Below are 23,093 nucleotides of genomic sequence, written 5' to 3'. Positions count from 1 at the left end.
CGTCGTTGGCATCATTTTTTCCCCCTACATAGTAATTGTAATCGCGTTAACACACGTTTGTAACACACCAAACACATCAGATTACAGAAGTTAATTTGTCAAACAAAGCATGTAGCGTTATGCTTATAGAAAGTATAATAGTAATAATATATTTGAGCACCATCTTGATCAAAGCAACCACCCTGCCTGATGAAAGTTAGTAGTGTCACTACCCAAGCTAGCTCTTTGACTGCCATTCGATGGCCCTTCATCCTCATGAGACGCATACTGGGGAGGATACCTGCTCGAAAAAATCCAAACACAAGAGAAAGAGAATTTAACCGTTTAGAAGTCTAATTTGTTGATGAAATTATTATATCAATTAACAAGAACGCGCTTGAAGGATATTGAAATCGATGGAGGGAATAATTTATGTACCCTATATAATCTAGAACAACTGGCTCGGGTTTGTAGGATCCGATTTGCAAGACAGCAGGATCATACTCGAAATTGGTAGACTGAGAAGGGTGTATGAATTGGATGCAACCATTAGAATTCAAATCCATTGGCCTAAAACCATGTCCCTGATCTCCTACCTGCATGCATTACAAAAGATTGAAAAACCAATCACAAACTTTTTTTTTTTTTGGGTGACATTATAAGATTAATGAAAGTTGAAGGAAATTAAACTAACCCTCAGCTTTAATTCCTTGTTCAAGTCTCCAAGTTTGCGCTCCTAGAAAACACAAAGCGTTGTGAATGACTTAATTATGGTACTTATCCAATTATAATCAATACATAGTTATGAATAAACAATATTGATAATATATATAAACCGATTCATATGAGATAACATCTTTGTAAGATTATGAATACTTCATGATCTGAGGAAGATGTGACGGCGTTCTTACCGATCTTCGAAGTGCCTCCATTTGCTCGGTCATCAGCTGTGCCTATTATAATTCATCAATATTGTTCAGATTACATTTTGTTTGTCATTTAGGTTTAATTGAGTGAATATATATCAGACTTATGTATACATTATTAATTATTTGATTCATATCATTAAAGTAGCTATGTTAAATTAGTCCAATTTCTGTCCCTCAATGTTACAACATGTACAAATGTAACATTAATCTGCAATTTTTCAGAGATAAAACTATATTATTTCTGAATTCATAATAAAAAAATATACTACACAAATTTTCATTAGTCTTCAAAGCATATATACACTTAAATTAACGTTTGAAGAATACCTTCCTTGCCCTAGTCCGAGCAAGAGCTCCTTCAAGCTGCTTTTCAAGACTTTGCAAGTCTTTCAAGCTTAGAATTCCAAGTTCCTCTCCTAGCATTTGCCTAAATTATCAAGTAAATCGTCGCATTAGATTTATATACATTTTTGCTTTATTACCCTGAATGAGTTCCTTAAATATGATAATATGACTTTATAATGAACAAACCATTGTTATTTGCAGCAAACAAGCAGTATAAAGTTTACTAATCAAAATTACTAGGTAATTAACATTAAACCACTAGGAATTTAGACCTGTGAGCTCTTTGTAGAATTTCATATTGTGACTCCAAGTTCGCGATCTCTTGGAGCCAGCTCTGTAAATAAGAAATTAAAAGGAGAGATACTTAATATAACATGTATGTATTGATGCAATTTATAAATATTTACAATTGAATCTATTTTGATGCATTTATACAAAGTAAAATAACATTATGGATTAAACAAGACTAAACAAATTCTAATTAAGGATAACAAATTCTAATTAAGGATAACAAATTCTTATGGTGCACTTGCATATATATGCTACACTTTGATTAATTCTCATTTAATGAATTAATGATTAGTCCCAAAAAATTATGAAAAGGTTACGAATATGAACTTTGAACCTGCGTCTGAACCTCAATGGCATGGTCTTGGTGATGATGATGAAGATCAATAGTGTTGCCACTACGCTGATACCGTTCGAGGGTCTTCGGAAGGCAACTGCACAAGGCCGAAAATAATTATACAATCACACATAGTACAAGTCTAATCAATGTTATTAACAACCCCGTACTTAATATGAGCTATCTTAATTGATTAAAGTTATAAGAACGGTATCAATAAACATAAACGTAAATTAAAAATTCCGTCTACCAATTACTTGTCTTTTATGAGAAGTGTTGCACAAAACTGAGCAAACAAGCAAAAAATTGCAGAGAGAGAAGCATACACAGAAGAGGGAAAAGAGAAAAGCAACCACTACAAGAAAATCCGAGGAAAATCAAAACAAATTCATCTTCTGACACTATATTTATTTCAATTTCAATAATCCCTTTAATTAGTAATTATACTATTCATTCCTTAAAATAATTAGAATAACAATCACATCACAAGCATTACAAACAAGCAATTAGAATTTTGGTAAATAATTCCAGAATTTTAGCCCAAAAATTCCAAATAATCACAATTATAGAAGTTACATATTGTTTCATAGACCTTTCACATTTTTTACTATTACCATATTTTCATTTTAAAAACCTAAAATATCATAAATTATAGAAATAATATTGTTGGTGTAAATTTATGGAAATGAAATTATATCCATTTTGTATTAAGAATTTTATAAGTGCAATGCAAAATTGCAAACACCCAAACAATTAGAAATTTTAAGAAACCCTAGATCTTCCACGTGTCCAATTACCATTGGTGAAAGTGCTTATTTTTTTATTTATTTTTGTTCATTTTGAATGGAAAATAATGAGGAAGAATTGTATGGAAAAAGAGGGAGAAAAAAGGAAATAAAAAAAAAAAATACTCGATGCTGCTGAACTCATAGAGCTTGCCACGGGGGGAGAAGACGATAAGGGCGATTTCGGCGTCGCAAAGGATGGAGAGTTCCTTAGCCTTCTTCAAGAGACCAGCTCTTCTCTTAGAGAAGGTTACTTGTCTACTAATGTTATTCTCTATTCTCTTCAGCTCCACTTTTCCTCTTCCCATTTTACCCTTTTTCTCTCTAAACTTTTGAGTGAGAATGAACAACTTAACAATGGAGGAAGGAAAGAAGGAAGGAATTTTGAGATGAAATAATGCTGAAAAATGAACTAACAATTGTTTTATATTATATATCTGCCCTTTTTTTTTTTATGTTGTTTGGGTGGGTAAAGAAACTAAATAATGTTGTTGGTCACCTTTGGGTGTGTGTATTTATGGAAATCTATTTGGAAATTTGAGTCTATATATCATTGTTATAACCTTTTTTTTAGGGCTAGCAATCCCAAATCCGACCCGATAACCCGATCGAATCCGATCCGAATTTACTAAGAGAAACCCGAATCCGACCCGAACAACCTGAATTCGACTTGATTTGACCAAAATTTCATATTTCGTAATAATATTATGTTTTACACTATTTTTTATGGTTTTTAAGCATAACCCGAAATCTGACCCAAACCCGACCTGCTGACCCGAATTACCACCCCTATTTTTTTTTTCAAGTTCTTTTTATTTGGGAGTACGTAACACCACCTCAACCCTCCCTCACTCGTAACACACGATAAAAGATTAATTATTTTAGCAGATGTTGTACACACATGGTTATGCTAAGCATTTTGTATCAAGTACACACAAACATCAAAAATAAGAAAGTTACAACGAGCTAATATGATAACTTTTTATATGCCCGGTACTTAATTACATTATACATACGTGATACGTTAATATATTAACTTTAATCTGAATACTATGACAACTTTTATATCGTTCGATACAAGGAGTATTAGAATTGGAATTGATCATTATTAGTCACGTATTCCACAAGTTAAAGAGCTTACTTTTATCAAACTACGTAATTAATTAGAAACCAAGTTATACTTACAATGTTCAAACTCACACGCAGTGGTAACAACTTTAGTTTTGAAAAGGTAATAGGGTTTATAATATCAATTTGTTTCATTTCAATTCACATTGCTTTTTGCTGATATTACAAAAACTAGGTATGTTGGTTAGCTATTGGATATATAATCACAAAGCTTATATAATAAGCAAGCATAATGGACTCTTGTCTGCCTAAAAAAAGTATTAATTTAAAGTATATCATCTTAATCTCAACTGTGTTAATAAACATGTTGATGTTAATCTCAATCTCATTAATTTCTCATGATAACTTTACCTTTTTCTTATTATTATTATTTTGATGAGATAAGTGGTTAATATATATATATATATATATATATATATATATATATATATATAGTCTTCATCACTTTCATTATTATGAATTTACGGTTTTCTCCCATTGTCACTTTCCTATAAAGTCATGCTATGTAACAAACCCTATGAAGAAAAAGAAACTCCTAATAACTTCAATCATGACATACTTCCAAATTTACTAATTTTTTGTGCATCTTTTTTCTTACCATTGATATTTTTTGCAATCATACACCCAAATCACGGTTATGTAAATTAGTGTTTGATCAAAGAATGGGATTCAATGATCGAAATTAGAGCGATATGTCCTATCACAAAAATAATAATCCTATACTCCATAACTTTTATTTATGTTACAAAATAATTATAAAATAATCCTATAAGCCAGCTAGTCATGAGACAGAATAATCCACGTATTGAGATCTACGTAGAATATTCCGTCACAAAATAATTAATGTCACATATGAGTTTTGTGGCCAAATTAAATCTTTGTTTGAAGCTAAATCTTCACATTATGTCAAAGAAACTATGCTCTCATGATTTGTGTTTATTACATCTATCCATCTAATAAATACAGGAAACATTTGACACTAAGGTCAAACTTGAAAACTTAAAACATATAAATATAAGTTTCTAAGTTAATTAGTGAGTTGATAACTACTTAATAAAAATATTATTAAATATAAATGTGGGATTATATACTCGGATGCATAGTAGACATGTACGGTATGTTCACTAAGATAATGGATCCGATCGTACTAAATCCCTAATATAGTCGCTAGTAAGATTATGTGCTACTTGTACTCTTAGCTTGTAGGTAGTTCATGCGGATGTTATAGCGAAAATTCCGGTCACATGCATGCATATGGATAACATTAAATCTGTATGACTTGCAGGAGGAAACTATAGGTTGCAGTGCCAAAGCCATAAATAGAAACAACAGTAAATGAAGTTAAATCAAAGGAAATTAAAGGAACTTTGCTTATACTAAGACAGTAGAATGATTTTATTTTCTTGACATGAAATGATGACTAAACAGTAAACACTACTATCTGTTGTACTACTACTAGTGGTACATATGACAATCGAACAAACTTCAAAACATAATACGAAGTATGCTCTAGGTATAGTATATAGTGGTATGATGTACCTTAATAACTAGTTAATTGTGCCTGCCATGTGCCATCTAGCTAGCCTTATCTAGCCAGTTATATGAATTTGGTAAGCCACATAAATTTGTACTTAGTATATATAAGTTGGCAGAATATGGTAATTCGCTGAGTGGGAAAATCACAACATTAGCAACACCGGTATACGTTTATTTTTATTTTTTTTTAAAAAAAAATCCCATTTAATAGGATGAAAACATATCTTTAGAAGAAGAAAAAGACCTAATTGAAGGTGTGAAAATACTAGATCAACAACAACCGCGTTTTATATCAACACAAAAATGCAATTTTCACAAGTAATTTTATGTTTTTGCTCACAACAATATGAAAATATGAGTAAAATTATAATTAATAACATGTGAACGATTTACCAATTATATAAATTCTACTCTGTACTCTTATTTATTTTACTAAAATGCCTGAATAAATAATTATGGTAAATTTTAACTTCTCTATCTATTAAACCCTACATTAAACTTCATCCACTTTGTCTAGAAAAAAAGGGAAAGCAATATAATTCAAAAGTTACTTCAAACAGTGAATAAATGTATGATTTTTGCTTATGAATCTCTGATAAAAAAATTCAGAGCACATAATTTGATGAAATGATTTCATGGATGGACCCCACTTAAAAATGGAAAATGACAAGCCATCTAATACAATTAAACAGTGGTGGTGATGGTTATCACTTACCCAAAATAGAATGTCTTTATGACCTAATGGACTACTTTAATAAGTAGCCTTTACTATATTTAGAAATTGAATACTAGACCTCTTTTTTATTTTATTTCCACCTTTTTCAGAATTTGATTCTTCACTGCCCTATTATGAACCAAGCTATTCAATTCTTCTACAAGGATTTCTTGGTACTTTCCTCTTTTTTCATGGGTTTTTTTTTAAGAGAAAATAAACATACATTGGGTGTTGATTAATGAAAAACATACTATCATTTGGATTAATGAAACATATAGATTAACCACCTTTAGGTTTATTGTGATCCCTTAGGTATGGTTTTACATATGTAGGGATTTGGATCAGTGCATTAATTTGAATTTATAAGTAGAAAATTATAGTACGAGAGATTGATGCATACGAGTAGTTTTAACAAAAGTATTATATTATAAGATATAATCGAGAATTAGACTTCAATTCGTAACAAATATAACATAAATTTGAGTAGAATGAAGAAGCGACTTCATGTTATTATAGTATTTGTACAGAGATCATGTATGTGAGATAAAGTTTAGATTTAAGAGAACACAATAATAATGATACAAGTGTAACAGGGCAAAAAAATTCAGGTAGATTAGTTGACTGATTGTCCCTAGTAATCGCATTGTTTACGCATTTGAAGGCCGACAACTTCATTGTTCTAGTACCTCATGACATGCAAATGCTAATTATTGGCTAATTACATGTGACAAGGGATATAAAAGTAACAAATTTCCAAGTATTTGCTGATTAATTTGTTGCCGGCCTATGATGGACGTTGACAGATTTCTTAATTTCAATGAACCTATGACAGTTGAGTTCACATAGCTGATACGATACTCATTTGTTCTTTGTTTTTATTTCTAAGCTCAATTATTATTGATGGTTATCAAAGAATAAAGGCTCATTTTGTTTCATACACCTTATTTAGCTATAACATATCTTAATTTAGTGATACTTTAAGTTTTATGTTGTCTAAACTTATTTTGTTTACGAGTATGTAAATCTAGTGGACCTGAAGTAGGGAGGAATGTCGATTTGTCAAGTACTCCACCCACTTCAACCTCAATATATTATGGAGTTAATGTTAATATGTTATAGATTGCATACCCATATACCACTGATACATATTTTCTGCTTCTCTAAAATTGCAATAGTTAGACTTTTATACTATTGACTCATTTTTATTTGGTCATCAATTGTGAAACCTTATTAGATTCATTTGGATTTATATTTTCGATACATCAATAGGGAATAACAAGCTACAAATTCAAGTAGATAACTTTGAAAAGCTTTTGTTATTGGGCCAAGCCCAAACCCAAAACTTGACAAAAACACTCCAAAAGAAAATAGGACAGCAGTAGAGGAGACAGGAAAATGGCGGGAGCAGCAGGAATTCACCGGAGAATGCCGCAACGTCCACCTCCGCCGCCACCTGTTCTTCCTTCTCCGCCGTTTAACGCGCTTCTTCAACGTCCATTCTACGTGGATCGCGAAAAGGTTCCATTTTCCCCCTTTTTTGTTCGTTGATTTAGGGTTACTCCAGCATCATCTGTCGTCTAATTCTTCTGCATTATTTAGGGTTCCTGTATGTTTGATTCATGTCAAATTGAGGTTGGGATTTCATTGTTCCTCTTTCACTGTTTTCAATGTATGATGTTGATTTACTTTGTTGATGATATGCCCAATTGTTATATGTTTGTAATATATTTCTTGTTGTGGTTGCAGACTTGCCCTTTCCTGCTTCGGGTTTTCACTAAGGTACTTTGCCTATTTCCCACTCTTTCTCTTTGTTTTGCATTTCCAGGAATTCCCTTTTTAGTGTTGTGTTTTTGTGGGTCTTCTTTTGTAGAACGCGCGAGTTGGTGCCATTTCACCATTATTTCTGCAACTTACTGAAATTTACTAGACTTTTGTTTTCAATTTTGTGTTTAGTCTGAATGTGATTCCATCAGCTTTATGTTTCTTGGTGTTTAAACAATCAAGTATGTAAGTTTGCGTGGCTAGGAATTGAGATTATAGCCTGCCCCAGGGTGAACACCATTCAACACCCTCCTATAAACTCTATCCTTGATGTTAGACTCAATGAGAATCAAACTCCGATGGAAGCCGGGGTCTGAGCTTTAGTTCTTACTTTATTTTTTAGCATAATATAGTGGTTTTAATTTTTGCAGGTTGGGAGTCATCATAGCAGGGAAGACTTTGCAGTAAGAGGACAGGAGCCAAAAAATGAATTTCAATTTTATACTTGGAAAGATGCTACTCTACAAGAGTTAACTGATCTGGTTAGCAGTTAGCTTTAGACTTTCTATTCTTACTTGTATCCATGACACCATAACCCCCTCTTTTCGATTTATTTATTTCTGTGAATGATTGTCATGTTAGGTTGTGGCTTCATCTTCTTGTCTCAATACCAGTAATACTGAGGAGAATATTGGGCTATCTGCTTCACTAAAATATTAACCTCATAATTCGTGAAGGTCTTGTTGGGAAAGGGATGGGGATTTAGTTCTGTGTGGCTTGAACTTCTCAATGGTTGACCTATGTAACTTTGGATTGTTCTGAGAACAATTTAATGAAACAAATCCACAGTGGCTTGAACTTCTCAATGATAGCCATTGTTTTAGCTGGTCTTTCTATTCTCTTCTGGGCTATCTGAAAGACTGAAAGTCTAAAACTACTCTGTATTGGCAATTATGATATAATACCAATACAGCTTGAATGCATGGTGCGTATATATGGTTCCAAGCTTGATGGACATACTTGTTCTTAAGGAATAATTTCATTCTAAGTTCCTCACATTGTACGGAATCATCCTTGTTTCTTACTAGCCTTATGTCATGGTCTTCCTACGCAACCTGTTATAGCCTTTACCTATTATGTAGGAATTATTATTTTTGGACTTCCAAACTTTTGTTTGCATAATGTTTCTAATAAGGTAGGAGAAGAGACCCCTTTGAGTGTTAGTTCTTACTAAATAAAGATAAGTAATAAGAAGAAACTTCACATTTGCTTATTTCATTATGTAGCTTCAAATGGAATGAGCAGTTGTCCTTTGTCATAATCTTGCTTTCTGTGTGCATTTGTTCCTATGTATGTAGCTGAGTTTTTAAGTTGTACCTCTGCTGTGATCTAGTGATGCCGATATTACCTTATAGAGTGGTTTATGGGATCTATGTGGATGTTGTAATTTTTTCTCTCTATAGTGATGACAGGGATTGACAACATCAAGGAATTCTTGTTGCCTTTCTATCAACGTTAATTTTATTTATTCCTACAGTTAAATCTTTATGTTGCATTTGTTGCTTCTTCTTGTCTCAGTTTGATGGAAAAATATTGACACCGGAATCCCTTTTTTTTTTCCTTTTTCTATTTTTTATTCCATATAGGTAAAGGAAGTTACCCCAGCAGCTAGGAGGGAAGATGCAAGATTGTCTTTTGCCTTTGTGTTCCCGGGAAAAGAAGGTCATTTAGTGGTTAGGCCGGTAAGGTCCTCAACCAGCTTGCCACTACACTGCTTGACTTTGCCATACTTCTCACCTACCTTTCTACACAAATGACTTTGACTTTTCAGCTAGCTAAATAAGAAACTTAGGACAGCTTACTTTCATCCTGGTCATTTATTAATTACTATTACGTTCTGGCATCAAACATTATTTTTTTTCTTATGCTGCATGGGGTCTTCTCTTGGAGTAATTTTAATGTTATTGTTGCTTTTTGTGTCGTGATTTATGAAGGTGGGGAAAACATTTTCATATGGTAACAGGGAGATAGATGATGGAAAAGCATTGGCTCAACTTGGTTTACAGGTATTCTACTATTCTAGAACTTAAATCCACCTGCTTACCTACAGAATTTCAAAAGATGCTACTTCATTAGATATTTTAGTTAGCACTCAGTGTTCCTTAATCTTTATGGTTGCAGATTGGAGACTACTTGGATGTGGCAATTTTTTAGACTGATCTCCTACAGCATAAATTCGCTAACCTAACTAATTTGTCAGGACCAAGATTATCCATGGTTGTTATTCTACTGAATAGATTTGGGACGCTTAAATTAGTCTTTGGAAGCTTTACAGCTCCTGTGGTGATTAACTGTCCTGTTAGAAGAATATTTAAGCACATTATCTAGCACATAATCTCCAAAGATACTCGTTTTGCCCCTGTGCATATATTTAGTGAAATGGGTAAATACTCGTTCGAGCTTTGCTTAGCTTTATGAGGATGGTAACAGTGTTTAACCCTGTACTGTACATTGTGGCTCGTGTGATTTAGTATCAATTTTATGGTGCTCGTTGAGTCGCAAGTTTACAACCTTATACTGGCCACTGATACTTGGCTTCTTACTGAATGGATCTTGATAACTAGATATATATCTATAATCTGCATGAAACATGCAGCAGTTAATGCTGTTTATTAGATTATTTGACAGGTCAGAGCAAGGTCATAAGACTACACTACATGTCAGGACGTGGGCATATGAGGTTCTTATTGGTTTGAAGTTTGAAGAGCAAGGTCCATCTCATTTGAAGCATCAAGTTAAGTAAGCAACTCTACTTCACTAATCAATATTCTACTATGTTTTTATTTTTTGAGGGAAAAATGATAAAATAACTCCGCTAAAATAATTTCTATGAAATTGTATCTTAAATAAATAATTAAGTCTATCCATGCGACACTGTCCTGAGAATGCAGCAGCATGAAATTTCAATGCATAGTGAGGATTGAGTTAGCATCACTTTATTACGTGTTGCTTCAAACACAAGATTTCTTTGTTCAGATTTTTTTAGCATTTTAGCGGAAGCAAGCATATATTTGCTTTCCTTTCAAGGAAGGTTAGGGACAGGAGAATCAGAATTGTAAATCAACTTTTTGAGTGTTGCCCAAAAAAATTCCAATTCTGGGTAGAAAAACAATAATTCATTGTGTGGTATCTTTATGTAGTATTAATAACATGTTCGTACATGTTTGTGGTAGTATATGTCTTATGGTCATACGACCACTTGTTAAATATTAGATGGTTATGGTGGTCGGATTAAGATTCACATATCCAAGATTCCGCTCTTGTTCCCTGCTTAATCACATCAATATCTATGAAATCTTATCCCGAATAATCTCTAAGTGTAGGATATATACTAATCTCATTGCATAATACGATACGAATTAAATAATAGTAAAGAATCCGATGCAAAGAAGTCATAAACTAGAAGGGATGCCACTATAAATTCCATGTAGTGCTCAGCCTATTTCTCCGCACAATTCAATTGATCATTCGCAAATATGAATGGTTGGGGTGGTCATAACTATGCCCATGAATCGAGGGATCCTAAGTGGGAACCGTATGATATTCAAGAAGCACTCGAATTGAATGTGAGGGGAAAGGATCATTACAACCAAAGCTTTCCTAAGCATGGTGACGATGGTGGTGGTCATGGATCAGGGAACCCGTATCACGGTCATCATACTATGTATGGTGTTGATGGCACTTATGGCCGTCATGATCACTGTGCTATGTATAGTGGTTATGGATATTATGACCAAGGATACTACCATTAAAGGGCATGCACTTAAAGCTTAAATTATCTGCCTGTATATAGTGGTTGTAGACTTGTAGTATAAGGTATAACTAATAAACTTGTACTCCGTAATAGTATTTTTTTTTTTTTTTTTTTTGGTTGGTAAGGAGAATGGCCCTATCGGGTCGGAACTTTTCACAGGTCCTTCCGACTCGAGTTAGTGGGTTAGACACTTTAGAAGTGAGGGGGAAGGGTAAGGGAATCCCCACCCCCAAAGTGTCTCTAGTGAGATTTGATCCCATAATCTCTTGATTGTGAAATACAAACTTGACCTGGAGACACTTTCAAGGGATATGAAATAAGAGTACTTCGTATATGATTATGTATGTACATTTTCAATTACCAATTAAATGATATGCTTAATTAAATGATATGCTTGACTTGTGGGTAATGGCTGTTTTTTTTTTTTTCCTAAGAAAGTTTAGGATTTAATAATGAAACTAGTTTTTGGCCCGTGCAATGCCTCGAGTCATTATATAGTTTTTGGCCCGAGAATGTCCCGAGTCATTATATGTATATTATAAATGAGGTTTTATAATAAAAATTATGTGATAAAATACAAATATAGATTAAATTAGTTATATTTGTTATAAATAAAGAAGTAGTCTAGTACAAACAGTATAAAAATATTTAAGTAAGATAAAAAACATAATCTCACAAACAATGGAACAATATCGAAGCGTCATGATGCAAATCACTGACTTGAAAACAAATTTCCGACGCAACTAAGGTGCTCAATTGTCGCCGGCACGAACCCTAAGGTTAACACACCATTTTCACACAAAGACACTTTTGGGTAAAAGGTTTGAGTCAAGTAACTTATGCCCAACAGAGAACGTGTTTAGACTATTGTGTTTAATGTATTTTTCAAGTGTAAAAATCAGAAAGAAGAAGGAAAAAAAAAAAGGCTTCTTCTATATACAGAGAAACATGAAAGAACATTGAACAAGAATCTCAAGCATCAAGGGAGGTAAATAATCACCTTAAACATCTTCTTAAATGGGAGGTTATGAGAGTTACTTATCAAGACAATAATGGTGGTGATTAATCATCTTAAACATACTGTTAAATTAAGGGTTATAATAATTACTCTAAAATGACATGACACCATATCATCTGCCTAGTCATAATGACACGTGACGGACTCATATAATTCTATTGAGTTTTAATATATATATATATAGAGATTAAATTTAATGTCGTTTTCAAAAATAGCTAATCCGTAATATTAATGCCATAATCAATCAAATCCCTGTTTATTAGCCCTGATTTATGGTGTAACACGTATGTATGAGTAGACACTGCCGACATAGGCTGATGTTGGATTGAATACGACGTCGCTCGATGGTCCCCTTCCCTCTTCAACAGTAGCAAATAATCAAATCATATACGATTAGTTAGCTTTAAATTACTACTCGTACAAACTATGGAGTACTTGGCTAATTTATGTCAGAAATGTACTTGAAAATATAACATTGCGTTTTAAGATGACTATTTGGGTGAATGGGTTTTATAGTAATGTGATTCGTATCAAACAAGGGTATATGTATTAATGTATACGTCAATTAATTACTTTGTACTCAGTAGCCATTAGAGGAATTATAGGGCATGACTTATAAACAATAGCAAAGGTAACATCTTTTATGGAGTATTTATGTAATTTTTATATGTTAAAAAAAACTTTAATGCTTATATCTATGATGATTCAATTATGACCACCTTAAATATATGTTTAATCATGCAAGGTTTGGAAGTGAAAATGTAGAGTACACTTATTATAAGAAGAATAATTAAATAAATCTATGATTCATCTAAACTTAGTATTTTATTTTATTTTATTTTATTTTAGTGTAAATCTATACTTCGTATTTAAAAACACAAATCATCATCCCATGGGTCCGAATCTTCTATCCCACTCTTGTCCCATTTCATGTCTCATTCTTTTTTATTGGTCCACGTCACTTTCAATTACAATATTAATGTTAAAAAAATTTAATAGCAAATTAAATTAAAAATTTTACATAATTTATATTCTTTTTTTTTTTTTGAAATATACATAATTTATATTCTAGTCCTTATCTATTTTTTTTTTCTTTATACAATTACGTTTAATTCAATCTCATCATTTTTCTCATTATACTACCTCTATAACTCTAGAAGAACCCTAATTTTATTTTATTTTTATTTTTAAGTTACCTCAATTCTCTTATTGCATCAATAAATATTAAAGCACTACAATTCACTTTAATGGATACTCCACGAGAAATATTGACGAGCAATTTCGACAATTTACCATACGAGGTATGAATTTTTTTTTAGTTGAGTTTAATTCTTATTGAATTACGTATCTATGAAATACTATATGCATATGTTTTGTTTGTTTTTGGTCATTAGGGAAGCTATTAGAGTATATATTGATAAAATGCGTATATAATTGCTTAGGTTTTGGATACATACTTTTTTTTTAAACCAAAGTATATGACATACTTAGCTTGTAAAATTTGATAATACTTTACTTAATTTTTTATATTTTAAATAGTTGGTTGGCTCGATATTTTGTAACTTTGATCTCATGTGTTGTTGGCATGTTGCAGGATAATAAATCACATGTTCCATGACTAGAGGGATAGATCTTATGGAAATTACGGCCTAGTTTTTTTGTCTGTGCTCACATCTTTTCATCAACTAAGCTAATCTAGTTCGCAGCTTGCTTTTATTTTTGTATGTATATTTTTTGCATTTTCAATTTCCTAAAGGTTTTGAATTTACAATGAACGAAGTTGTATCTTTAGTCAATTATGAATTATTATAATAATGATTGATATGCTTGGATTGTTTTATCATGTCTATCAAGGGGTTCTTTTTAGAGTTATGGAGGTAGTATAAAGAAGAAAAAAAATGATGAGATTGAATTAAACGTAATTGTATAAAGGCAAAAAAAATAGATAAGGACTAGAATATAAATTATGTAAAATTATTTAATTTAGTTTTCTATTAAACTTTTTTTAACATTAATATTGATAGTTAAAGTGACGTGGACCAATCAAAAAAGAATGGGACATGAAATGGGACACAAGAGTGGGATAGAAGATTTGAACCTATCCCCATCATGCCATATGTAAACTTTATTTTTCATCAATGCCACATGTCACCTCCTTTCATTAATTAATCCCCTTTCTTCTTCTTATTTATTTATTTATTTTTTTTAAAAAAAAACTAGCTTTAATTCAATACATGTATGAATGTTATTAGATTCATTTTCCCTAACTTAATATCTTCTACAATTACATTCAATTTTTTCCCCTTCTTCTCTTTCATAAAATATTCATTTTCCAAGTAAAACATATTATAAGATAAAAATTATATTGTACACCTATAAACATCCCATGCATTGCACAGGCCAGAAGACTAGTTTAATAAGAAAAAAAAAAAAACTTTAACTGTTGTTTGTTCCTTAGCTTGTAACAAAACCCTAATCAAGATGTTTTTTCTAATTATCATCAATCAAAAAGAAATCTTTAACTGTTTTGTTTTTCATATTTATCAATCAAACACAAAAAAAAAAAAAAACTTTCCCTAATACAATAGTCGTGGCAGAGTACTCTTAGGCCCTGTTCTTTTGAGCTTCTGGGCAGAACAAATTAAATTTCAACATAGCAGAGTCGAGTAGAGCAGATTTCAACATTACTATTAATACTATTATTAATGTTATTATTATTAATGTTGTTGTTGTTGTTATTATTATTATTATTATTATTATTAAGTGCATATACCATTGATTTAGGCGAGTGAAAACATAAATAAATGTGTACCATATTTAACAAATGTTAATAGTAGAAAGATAAAAGACAACGGTTTACTTATATTCATTTCAAAAAAAATTTAAAATAAAATGATTTAATGAGTAACAATGATTTTACCTTTTTTTTTTTTAATTCTTAAATTGTATGGAAAGATTTGAAAAATAATTCAACTCAATGAACTAACAATCAACACCTACATAAAATGTTTCTACACATTGTGATTCTAATATCAAATGTTTATAAAAAGAAATTGTTATTAATTGTTATTATTATTATTTATTTTTTTGAAAGAATTGTTATAATTATTAGAAATTATTAATTAATAATATTATTAAATACTAATTCTTAATAGTTTGAATTATTAAATATTATTATTGATAATTATTATTATTAATTATTATTATGATTAATAAATATTAATTATTATTAATATTAATAATTATTTTTAATATTAATAACTATTATAATTATTTAAAATAAAAAATTATTATCATCAATACTATATTAATTATTATTATTGTTATTATTAATTATTATTTGAAAATAGAGCAGAGCAGAACATATTTTTTTGAGCAAAACAGAACAGAATAGAACAGAGCAGAGCAGATTTGATTTGAGCGGAGCAGAGCAGAGCAGAGCAGAACAACTCTAAAGAATGGGGCCTTATTGTGTAGCCCATTACACATCCAACTGATTGTACAATTGCCGATAATTCCCTTCCCACTTCCCTTTCCAAAATACGCATATTACGTAGCTCACCGATTGTGTAATAGAAATTGTTGATAACACCATTTCGGCCTTTCCCTTTCGAAATTTTCACCTTCATTAATTCATTGACGCTTTAATTAAAATTTTAACACACTTCTCTCTCTCACTCCTCCTTTCTCATAAGCCGCTTCATCTTCCACCCTTCTCTCTCTCTCTCTCTCTTTCTGCAAATTTAGCTTGTAAATACCCACATTCAATTAATTTCCAATTGCAATTCCCGATTTCTCAGAAATCTGGGTAAAATCTGGGTGATTTCTCCTTCATTTTCTCTCTATCCTCAATCTGTTGATTGCTGAGAGGTCGAGATTTTAATGGCGACGAAAAGGGGATTATTGAGTACCAACACCCCCAGAAGTAGAACCAATGCATCATCATGCTTTTCTACTTCCTCCATTGTTCCTTTCTTCCTTCTTCTCCTTATTTTCCCTCTATTCTTCTTTGTCGGTCGCGGCCTCCATTTTTCCTCTGGTTAGTTTCACTCCTTTTTCTGGGTTAGATCTGTTTCTTATTTTGCTGATGAATCGCTTAAATTGGTTGATTAGGGTGATATTGCGTGATTTAGTAGTAGTGCATTCCCTGATTTATTTGGTTGAAATTACTAAAGTTTGGAGGATTTCTAACCCTAGATTGTGAATTTGTATTGTATAATGTATCAATTTTTAAATTATTTGAATGTTTATGGAATTTTGTGCATGTATTGTAGTTTCTTGGCGATTCGGAATTGAATGATTACTGATACTGCGCTAAAGTGTAGGTATTCTTTTCGAGTTGGGAGTTTTGTTAGGATTAAGGAACTCATCAGACTTTGAAACTCGTGAATTTGATTTGTTAAGGTTGTGTGCAATTGCTAATTATATGTTATTGTAAGGTGTAGGAAGAATATTCAGCTTTGCTTTTGATGGGTGACAAGATCATGCTATAAGTATTGCCGAAATTAAGGATTAAGGTTGTAGGTGTTGTCATTTTTGTAAATCTGCAGTATGTTGTTTTGAATAATGTGACCTTAGACCATTAGTTGTATCCTAGGTAACTTTGGAGCATAGTGGGTGTAAGAGTAATTATGCATGTATACTTTCAGGGAAGTGGGTCTGTGGGTGGGTAGAGCATTGTTAGACTTGGTGTTGTTCGTGAAGTGTACGCTTGAATTTCTTGTCTCTCGGAGCTCATGTTTATGTTGGTTGAATTGAGACTTGAGGGTAGCGTTTAGTTTTTGAAAGATTTCCATTATGTGAGAATGTGAGTTGATTCACCTACTTTACCCATCATTCCTGCAATCCACGAATTGGGACATGCAAATTGGTACATAGAGCATAGTAAATTGGTAAACTTGTTTATTAGTTTGATGGAATTGCCCAGCAGACGCATTCCCATACCCGTGCCATTTACCAAAACTCACCGCATTTCCATGTAGCACTCATGTAAAACTTCATGAATTGTGGCGTTAATTTGATTTTGTGACGTATTCTTTTTGGCACCATGTCATTGGAGGTACAATATTTGATAAATCATGTGGAGGGTGAAAAATGTTCTTAGATGTTAAAGGTGCTGGACTCTCTCATGTTAGTCATGTGGGCTCTCTAGAGTTTAGTTTGCCATCTCCCTTTTTGTCTTTAGTGAACCAGAAGATTGGTGATGACCAAGGGGTGAATTTTGTAGGCTTAGGGGTTTCATCATTTGGTAACAAGATATACCTGTTTTAGCCTGCTATGCTTACTCCTTTAGTCATGATTAGTCAACAGTTGTTCGTTGGTTGGATTTTTTGAGCTAAATACTTCTGTATTTTCTGGGTTTTGGCTTGGGAATAAAAAAAATAATAAAAACTGCAAGGCTTTTTAATGATGGATCAATATGAGATTTGTTCGGGTCTTCTTGGAGGAGGAGTTGCACTAGATAAATTGATTCTTTTAGTACCTAAATGGCTAAATCTACTTGATAGGGATGCGATCGTAATACAACTAAGAGGAGACATGTTATTGTGCATTTTTGTTTGATTATGTTGGTAGATTATAGATAGGAAGGTTCATCTTGAGTTGCATTTTAGGCTCAAATCTTTATGTACACGGCTTTTGGAAGCTGTATAATCATGTAAAAGTTGTATACTTATTTTCTTGTATGCCTTTGTTTATTTTGAAGGAATGCTAGGACTTTTTGCAGTGTTATATGGATTTTTTTAAAAATTCGTATTAATGTTTGTTCCTTTGGCTTATTTTCCACTGGTGCTTCGTTCTGTCTATGACAATTATTTTTTGTTTAATCTATGCTCTTTTCAGTAAATGTGCGCTCTGTAGTTCTTTAACGTCTGATTATCGGGTATTGATTTAATTTGTAAGTATTGGGATTATGTAGTATTGTTGGTCAAAACTAAATTACAATGCCTGGGGTGAAAGAGGATGGATTGTTTACTGAATGGACATATTGATGTAGAGGATTGTTTTAATATAGAATGTATGTATATTAATATATGTATTACAGTTGAAGTTTATGGAGAAAGGAGTGAGTTTAAAGCTTTGTGACTGATAATTTATGAATTGTTGACACTTTATGTTACTTATTTTTTATCATCATCTGGCTGGCATATACTTCTTCCCTTTTTATTTAGTTGACATATTTTGACTTTTGACACTATTCATACAATTCACTTATGGTTTTTTTTATTTTTTTTTTGATTTTTGGACTTGTGCTTGGGAAGAATTTAGTCCTATTAGATCTTGTTAGATTCTTTTTTAATGTATATATTGTAAAATTTTCATCCTTCAAATGGTTGAAGTTATGCACCGACAAGTTTTAAAAAAAAAGAAACTACTGAACAAAAAAGTTGGAGGAAATAGATAATATATTTATTATTATTATTTTTTTGTTGTACGATCTTCGGTTCATGCATTACACTCACTTGTTTTTTTATTTACTGTTTCTCTCTGTTCTACAGGGTCCAGAAATTCATTAGATGCAGTTAAACAGGTTGCTCATAATTCTGTTTCTTCATCTACTTATCTATATGGTGAGTTTTGTACTCTTGGTTGCGAACGATTAATTTGTTAGATTAATTTACACAGGATGCAGATTGGAGAGAAAGGCTCATATTGCAACATTTGAAGCCACTCTTCTCAAAAGAGGTAAGACAATCTTGGTATTTCCTCTTATATATGGGGTTGCTAACTTTTGCTTGATTTGTTTATCATTTTGTATTGGTTATTCTATGTATGTTGCAGGACATTGATGTCATCTCAGCAAATGTGAAGGATTTGGGGCCACTGAGTCTTGATTTCTTTAAAAGAAACGGTTCTGCATCATGGAAGGTTGTTGGCCAGGAGAATTCTGGTGATGCTTCTTTAGAGGTTGGTATATTAGTTCTTAAAAAAATTCCTATTGTTGCTGCTATTGCTGCAACTGTACACTATCCTTTAATGGCTTCCATTACCTGATCTTTCTTATGTTACATTTTTTAATTATTCGGTAATTATTTGAAGGCAAAGCGCATCGGCACACATGCGAAACAAGATAAATTGAAGGGCAAACCAGATTCTTCATCAGGTACTTTCCATGTCTGTTTTGTCCTGTATTACATCTTTAGTTTGTTATTGGCTTAGGGTTTATGATACCATAAAATTAGCATGTACATATGACTTATTTCTTGCTCTTTTATGTTAATCAGATAATCACCCTGATGTAGTGGACTCACCGGCTGTACTGATGCGAAGGGTAATCTTTTATGTTTAAGGTGTATGCTGAAGAAGTTGTATAGCAATTAAGTTTTGTGTTCCCCAGTTAAATTTGTGAATGTTTGGCCTAAATGCAGCGGTTAAGAGAGAGAAGACGTGAGAAACGTGCTGCTGATCTGGTGAAGCAGGATGATGAAACTATTTTGAAACTCGAAAATGCTGCAATTCAGCGCTCTGAATCAGTTGACTCTGCAGTTTTGGGGAAATATAATATATGGAGGAGAGACAATGACAATGAAAATGCCGATTCTACTGTGCGCTTAATGCGAGATCAAATTATTATGGCCAGAGTGTATATTGGCATTGCTAAGATGAAGAATAAGATGGAATTGTCTCGTGAACTTCAGAATAGGCTTAAAGAGAGCCAGCGTGCCCTAGGAGAGGCAACTAATGATGGTGATCTTTCTCGCAGGTAAGATTATGTTAAGAGATTTTTTATCTCAATTTGCTGTAGTTCCTCCCTCCATTTTTTTTTATTTTTTTGATGAATGTCTTCAATTCCAGTGCTCCTGAGAAGATTAAAGCTATGGGCCAAGTTCTTTCAAAAGCTAAAGAACAACTGTATGATTGCAAGCTGGTGACAGGAAAGCTGAGAGCCATGCTACAATCTGCCGAGGAACAAGTGAGAAGCTTGAAAAAACAGAGCACTTTTCTGAGCCAGTTGGCAGCCAAGACTGTTCCAAATGGAATTCATTGTCTAGCTATGCGCTTAACTATTGATTACTATCTTCTTCCTTTAGAGAAGAGAAAGTTCCCTCATAGTGAAAATTTGGAAAATCCTAAACTTTATCACTATGCACTTTTTTCTGACAATGTCCTTGCTGCCTCTGTGGTCGTGAACTCCACTATCATGAATGCTAAGGTAAAACTTGCTGCCTTCTTTACCTAGATATCTTCAGATTTGTTTTTCTTTTGGTCGTGGGAGTTGCTACACTATTCTCGCCTTACCATGGCTAAAGTGTGGGGTTTACAATTTACAAGCCACTTGTTGCTATGCTCCCTGCTTTTGCAGTCTTAATGAATGAATATTGGCTGCATTAATTTTTAAACGATACAATTATTGGTTGTTTAACCCTTGTTTTATGGTATCTTTTGGAATGGATTACAGGAGCCAGAGAAACATGTTTTTCATCTTGTTACTGATAAGCTCAATTTTGGTGCAATGAATATGTGGTTCCTTTTGAACCATCCTGGAAAAGCCACTATCCACGTTGAAAATGTTGATGAATTTAAGTGGCTGAACTCGTCATATTGTCCAGTATTGCGTCAGCTTGAGTCTGCTTCCATGAAGGAATATTATTTCAAGGCAGATCATCCAACTACAATTTCATCTGGGGCATCCAATTTGAAGTATAGAAACCCTAAGTATCTATCTATGCTTAACCATCTAAGGTTCTATCTTCCCCAGATCTATCCAAAACTAGATAAGATTCTGTTTCTAGATGATGACATTGTTGTTCAAAAGGATTTGAGTCCGTTGTGGTCAGTGGACCTTCATGGGAAAGTCAATGGTGCTGTGGAAACTTGCGGAGAGAGCTTTCACCGATTTGATAAATATTTGAACTTTTCCAATCCACATATATCCAGAAATTTTGACCCTAGTGCATGTGGATGGGCATATGGCATGAATCTTTTTGATCTCAAGGAGTGGAAAAAGAAGGATATCACCGGCATATATCACAAGTGGCAGAATATGGTAAATTCTTTTCTTCTACGTCTTTAGCTGTTAGGCTGTTCAGTGAAGCATGGTTACATGTGTATCTGGATAACTTTGTCCATACACATTAAAGATCAGAGATCGTTTCGTGAAATTTGATTTAGTTGATCTCAAAGTATGATACTGTTTTGAAGTCATATATGCCTGAGGGCCTAAGTAGCATTTGTGGTAGTATCATTGATTTTCTTTACTTTTAATTGTCATTAGTCTCCATCAAACTCACTGAAACAAATTATCTTCTATGGAAAGGTCAAATCCAGCCATTCCTTATAGGCCCAAATCTTTGGCCTTTCGTTGATGGATTGTTTCCTTGCCCCCCTCTAGTATCATTGATTTTCTTTACTTTTAATTGTCACATGCTGTGAAATTAACTGGAATCTATTCTTAACACGTGATGATTTGTACAGAATGAAGGTAGAACACTCTGGAAGTTGGGTACATTGCCTCCTGGACTCATTACATTTTATGGGCTGACACATCCACTTGAGAAGTCTTGGCATGTCCTTGGTTTGGGGTACAATCCTAGTATTGACAGGTCTGAGATTGAAAAAGCAGCAGTTGTGCATTACAATGGTAACATGAAGCCATGGTTGGAGATTGCGATGACAAAGTATCGATCATACTGGACAAAGTACATCAAGTATGATCACCCCTATCTCCGAAGATGCAACTTGAGTGAATAAAATCACAGTGAGATGGAATAGCGGTAGCAAGTCAGTGTGCTTGTTCTGTGCTCTCCTTCACCTTGAATGGAGTATTTTTTGCATGGAATCTTATTTGAAGGGCTTGGTGAGGCTGAGGTTACTGGCACAAGAAGGGGCATGCTTCAGTTTTAATGAGCTTGCATATCCTTCTCTGTTTCCCACATTGTTTATTCTTTTATCTAATTCAGTCTAATCTGTACCCCCATTGTTCTCTATTCTGTGGAAAAAATTTGAGAGGTCTATTGTATCATTAACCTGGTAAGCAAACTTTCATGTAACGATTTTAGTTGGTCTAAGATTTAGGACCAGAACAGGATGATGCTGTATTCTTTGAACATTGCACTACAGATCTGTAGATCTTATAATCTGTAACACCTATATTTTTTCATTTACTTCGTAATTTATTGAGAAGTTGCCTTTAATCTCCTTTTACCGAGCAATATATTTAGCATGGGTTTGTATAATTTGTGGCTATTTAACAACACAAGACAGGGGCAGAGTATTGGATTTGTATGTCATGAACCTTACACTATCGGTCAATGTTTTTCAACTTGTATGACTTAGTCCATCAACACCCTTAACCTGTTTTGGCCTACAAAAATAGGTTAGGTTTATCTTGAGGAGCTAAGATCTTTCTATATGATGAGAAACCCGCCGATTATCACTTGGACTTGTGGTAGCCTTGAGTTGATTAAGAAATCAGTTAAATTTATCAGTATAGAAGCAAAGTGAATGGAACCAATTACC

General features: G+C 32.9%; 3 protein-coding genes across 4 annotated transcripts; 2 read left to right on the top strand and 1 right to left on the bottom strand.

The window, feature by feature from the left end:
* Positions 1-168: 168 nt before the first annotated feature.
* LOC145585669 (agamous-like MADS-box protein MADS3) lies at positions 169-3,007 on the bottom strand. The gene is made up of 8 exons (XM_081642376.1): positions 2,790-3,007; positions 1,879-1,975; positions 1,526-1,587; positions 1,236-1,335; positions 891-932; positions 670-715; positions 418-568; positions 169-280 (listed from the first exon to the last, which is right to left on the bottom strand). Exons 1-8 carry the CDS (start codon positions 2,969-2,971, stop codon positions 169-171), a joined length of 792 nt encoding a protein of 263 aa, XP_081498502.1. The 5' UTR covers positions 2,972-3,007.
* Positions 3,008-7,391: 4,384 nt separating this feature from the next.
* Positions 7,392-10,337, top strand: LOC145585667 (histone deacetylase complex subunit SAP18-like). Of its 2 annotated transcripts, XM_081642374.1 has the most exons (7): positions 7,392-7,560; positions 7,642-7,674; positions 7,789-7,821; positions 8,235-8,345; positions 9,450-9,545; positions 9,798-9,869; positions 9,985-10,337. In XM_081642374.1, exons 1-7 carry the CDS (start codon positions 7,438-7,440, stop codon positions 10,015-10,017), a joined length of 501 nt encoding a protein of 166 aa, XP_081498500.1. In that variant the 5' UTR covers positions 7,392-7,437; the 3' UTR covers positions 10,018-10,337. The 2 variants fall into 2 exon arrangements, with proteins under 2 accessions (XP_081498500.1, XP_081498501.1); XM_081642375.1 differs by lacking the exon at positions 7,642-7,674 and having other exon boundaries at positions 7,395-7,560.
* Positions 10,338-16,251: 5,914 nt separating this feature from the next.
* On the top strand, positions 16,252-22,768 carry LOC145586755 (polygalacturonate 4-alpha-galacturonosyltransferase-like). The gene is made up of 10 exons (XM_081643662.1): positions 16,252-16,674; positions 19,133-19,164; positions 19,260-19,319; positions 19,416-19,541; positions 19,674-19,737; positions 19,859-19,905; positions 20,003-20,337; positions 20,430-20,787; positions 21,034-21,621; positions 22,050-22,768. The coding sequence occupies exons 1-10, from the start codon at positions 16,518-16,520 to the stop codon at positions 22,323-22,325; spliced, it is 2,043 nt and encodes a 680-aa protein (XP_081499788.1). The 5' UTR covers positions 16,252-16,517; the 3' UTR covers positions 22,326-22,768.
* The last annotated feature ends 325 nt before the right edge of the window (positions 22,769-23,093 follow it).

This window comes from Chenopodium album, chromosome 16 (genome assembly GCF_948465745.1).
Source record: "Chenopodium album chromosome 16, dcCheAlbu1.1, whole genome shotgun sequence".
In the NCBI taxonomy this organism is placed as follows: Eukaryota; Viridiplantae; Streptophyta; class Magnoliopsida; order Caryophyllales; family Amaranthaceae; genus Chenopodium; species Chenopodium album.
The sequence above is the reverse complement of the archived record's forward strand: the minus strand, read 5'-3'. Positions and strand labels throughout refer to the sequence as shown.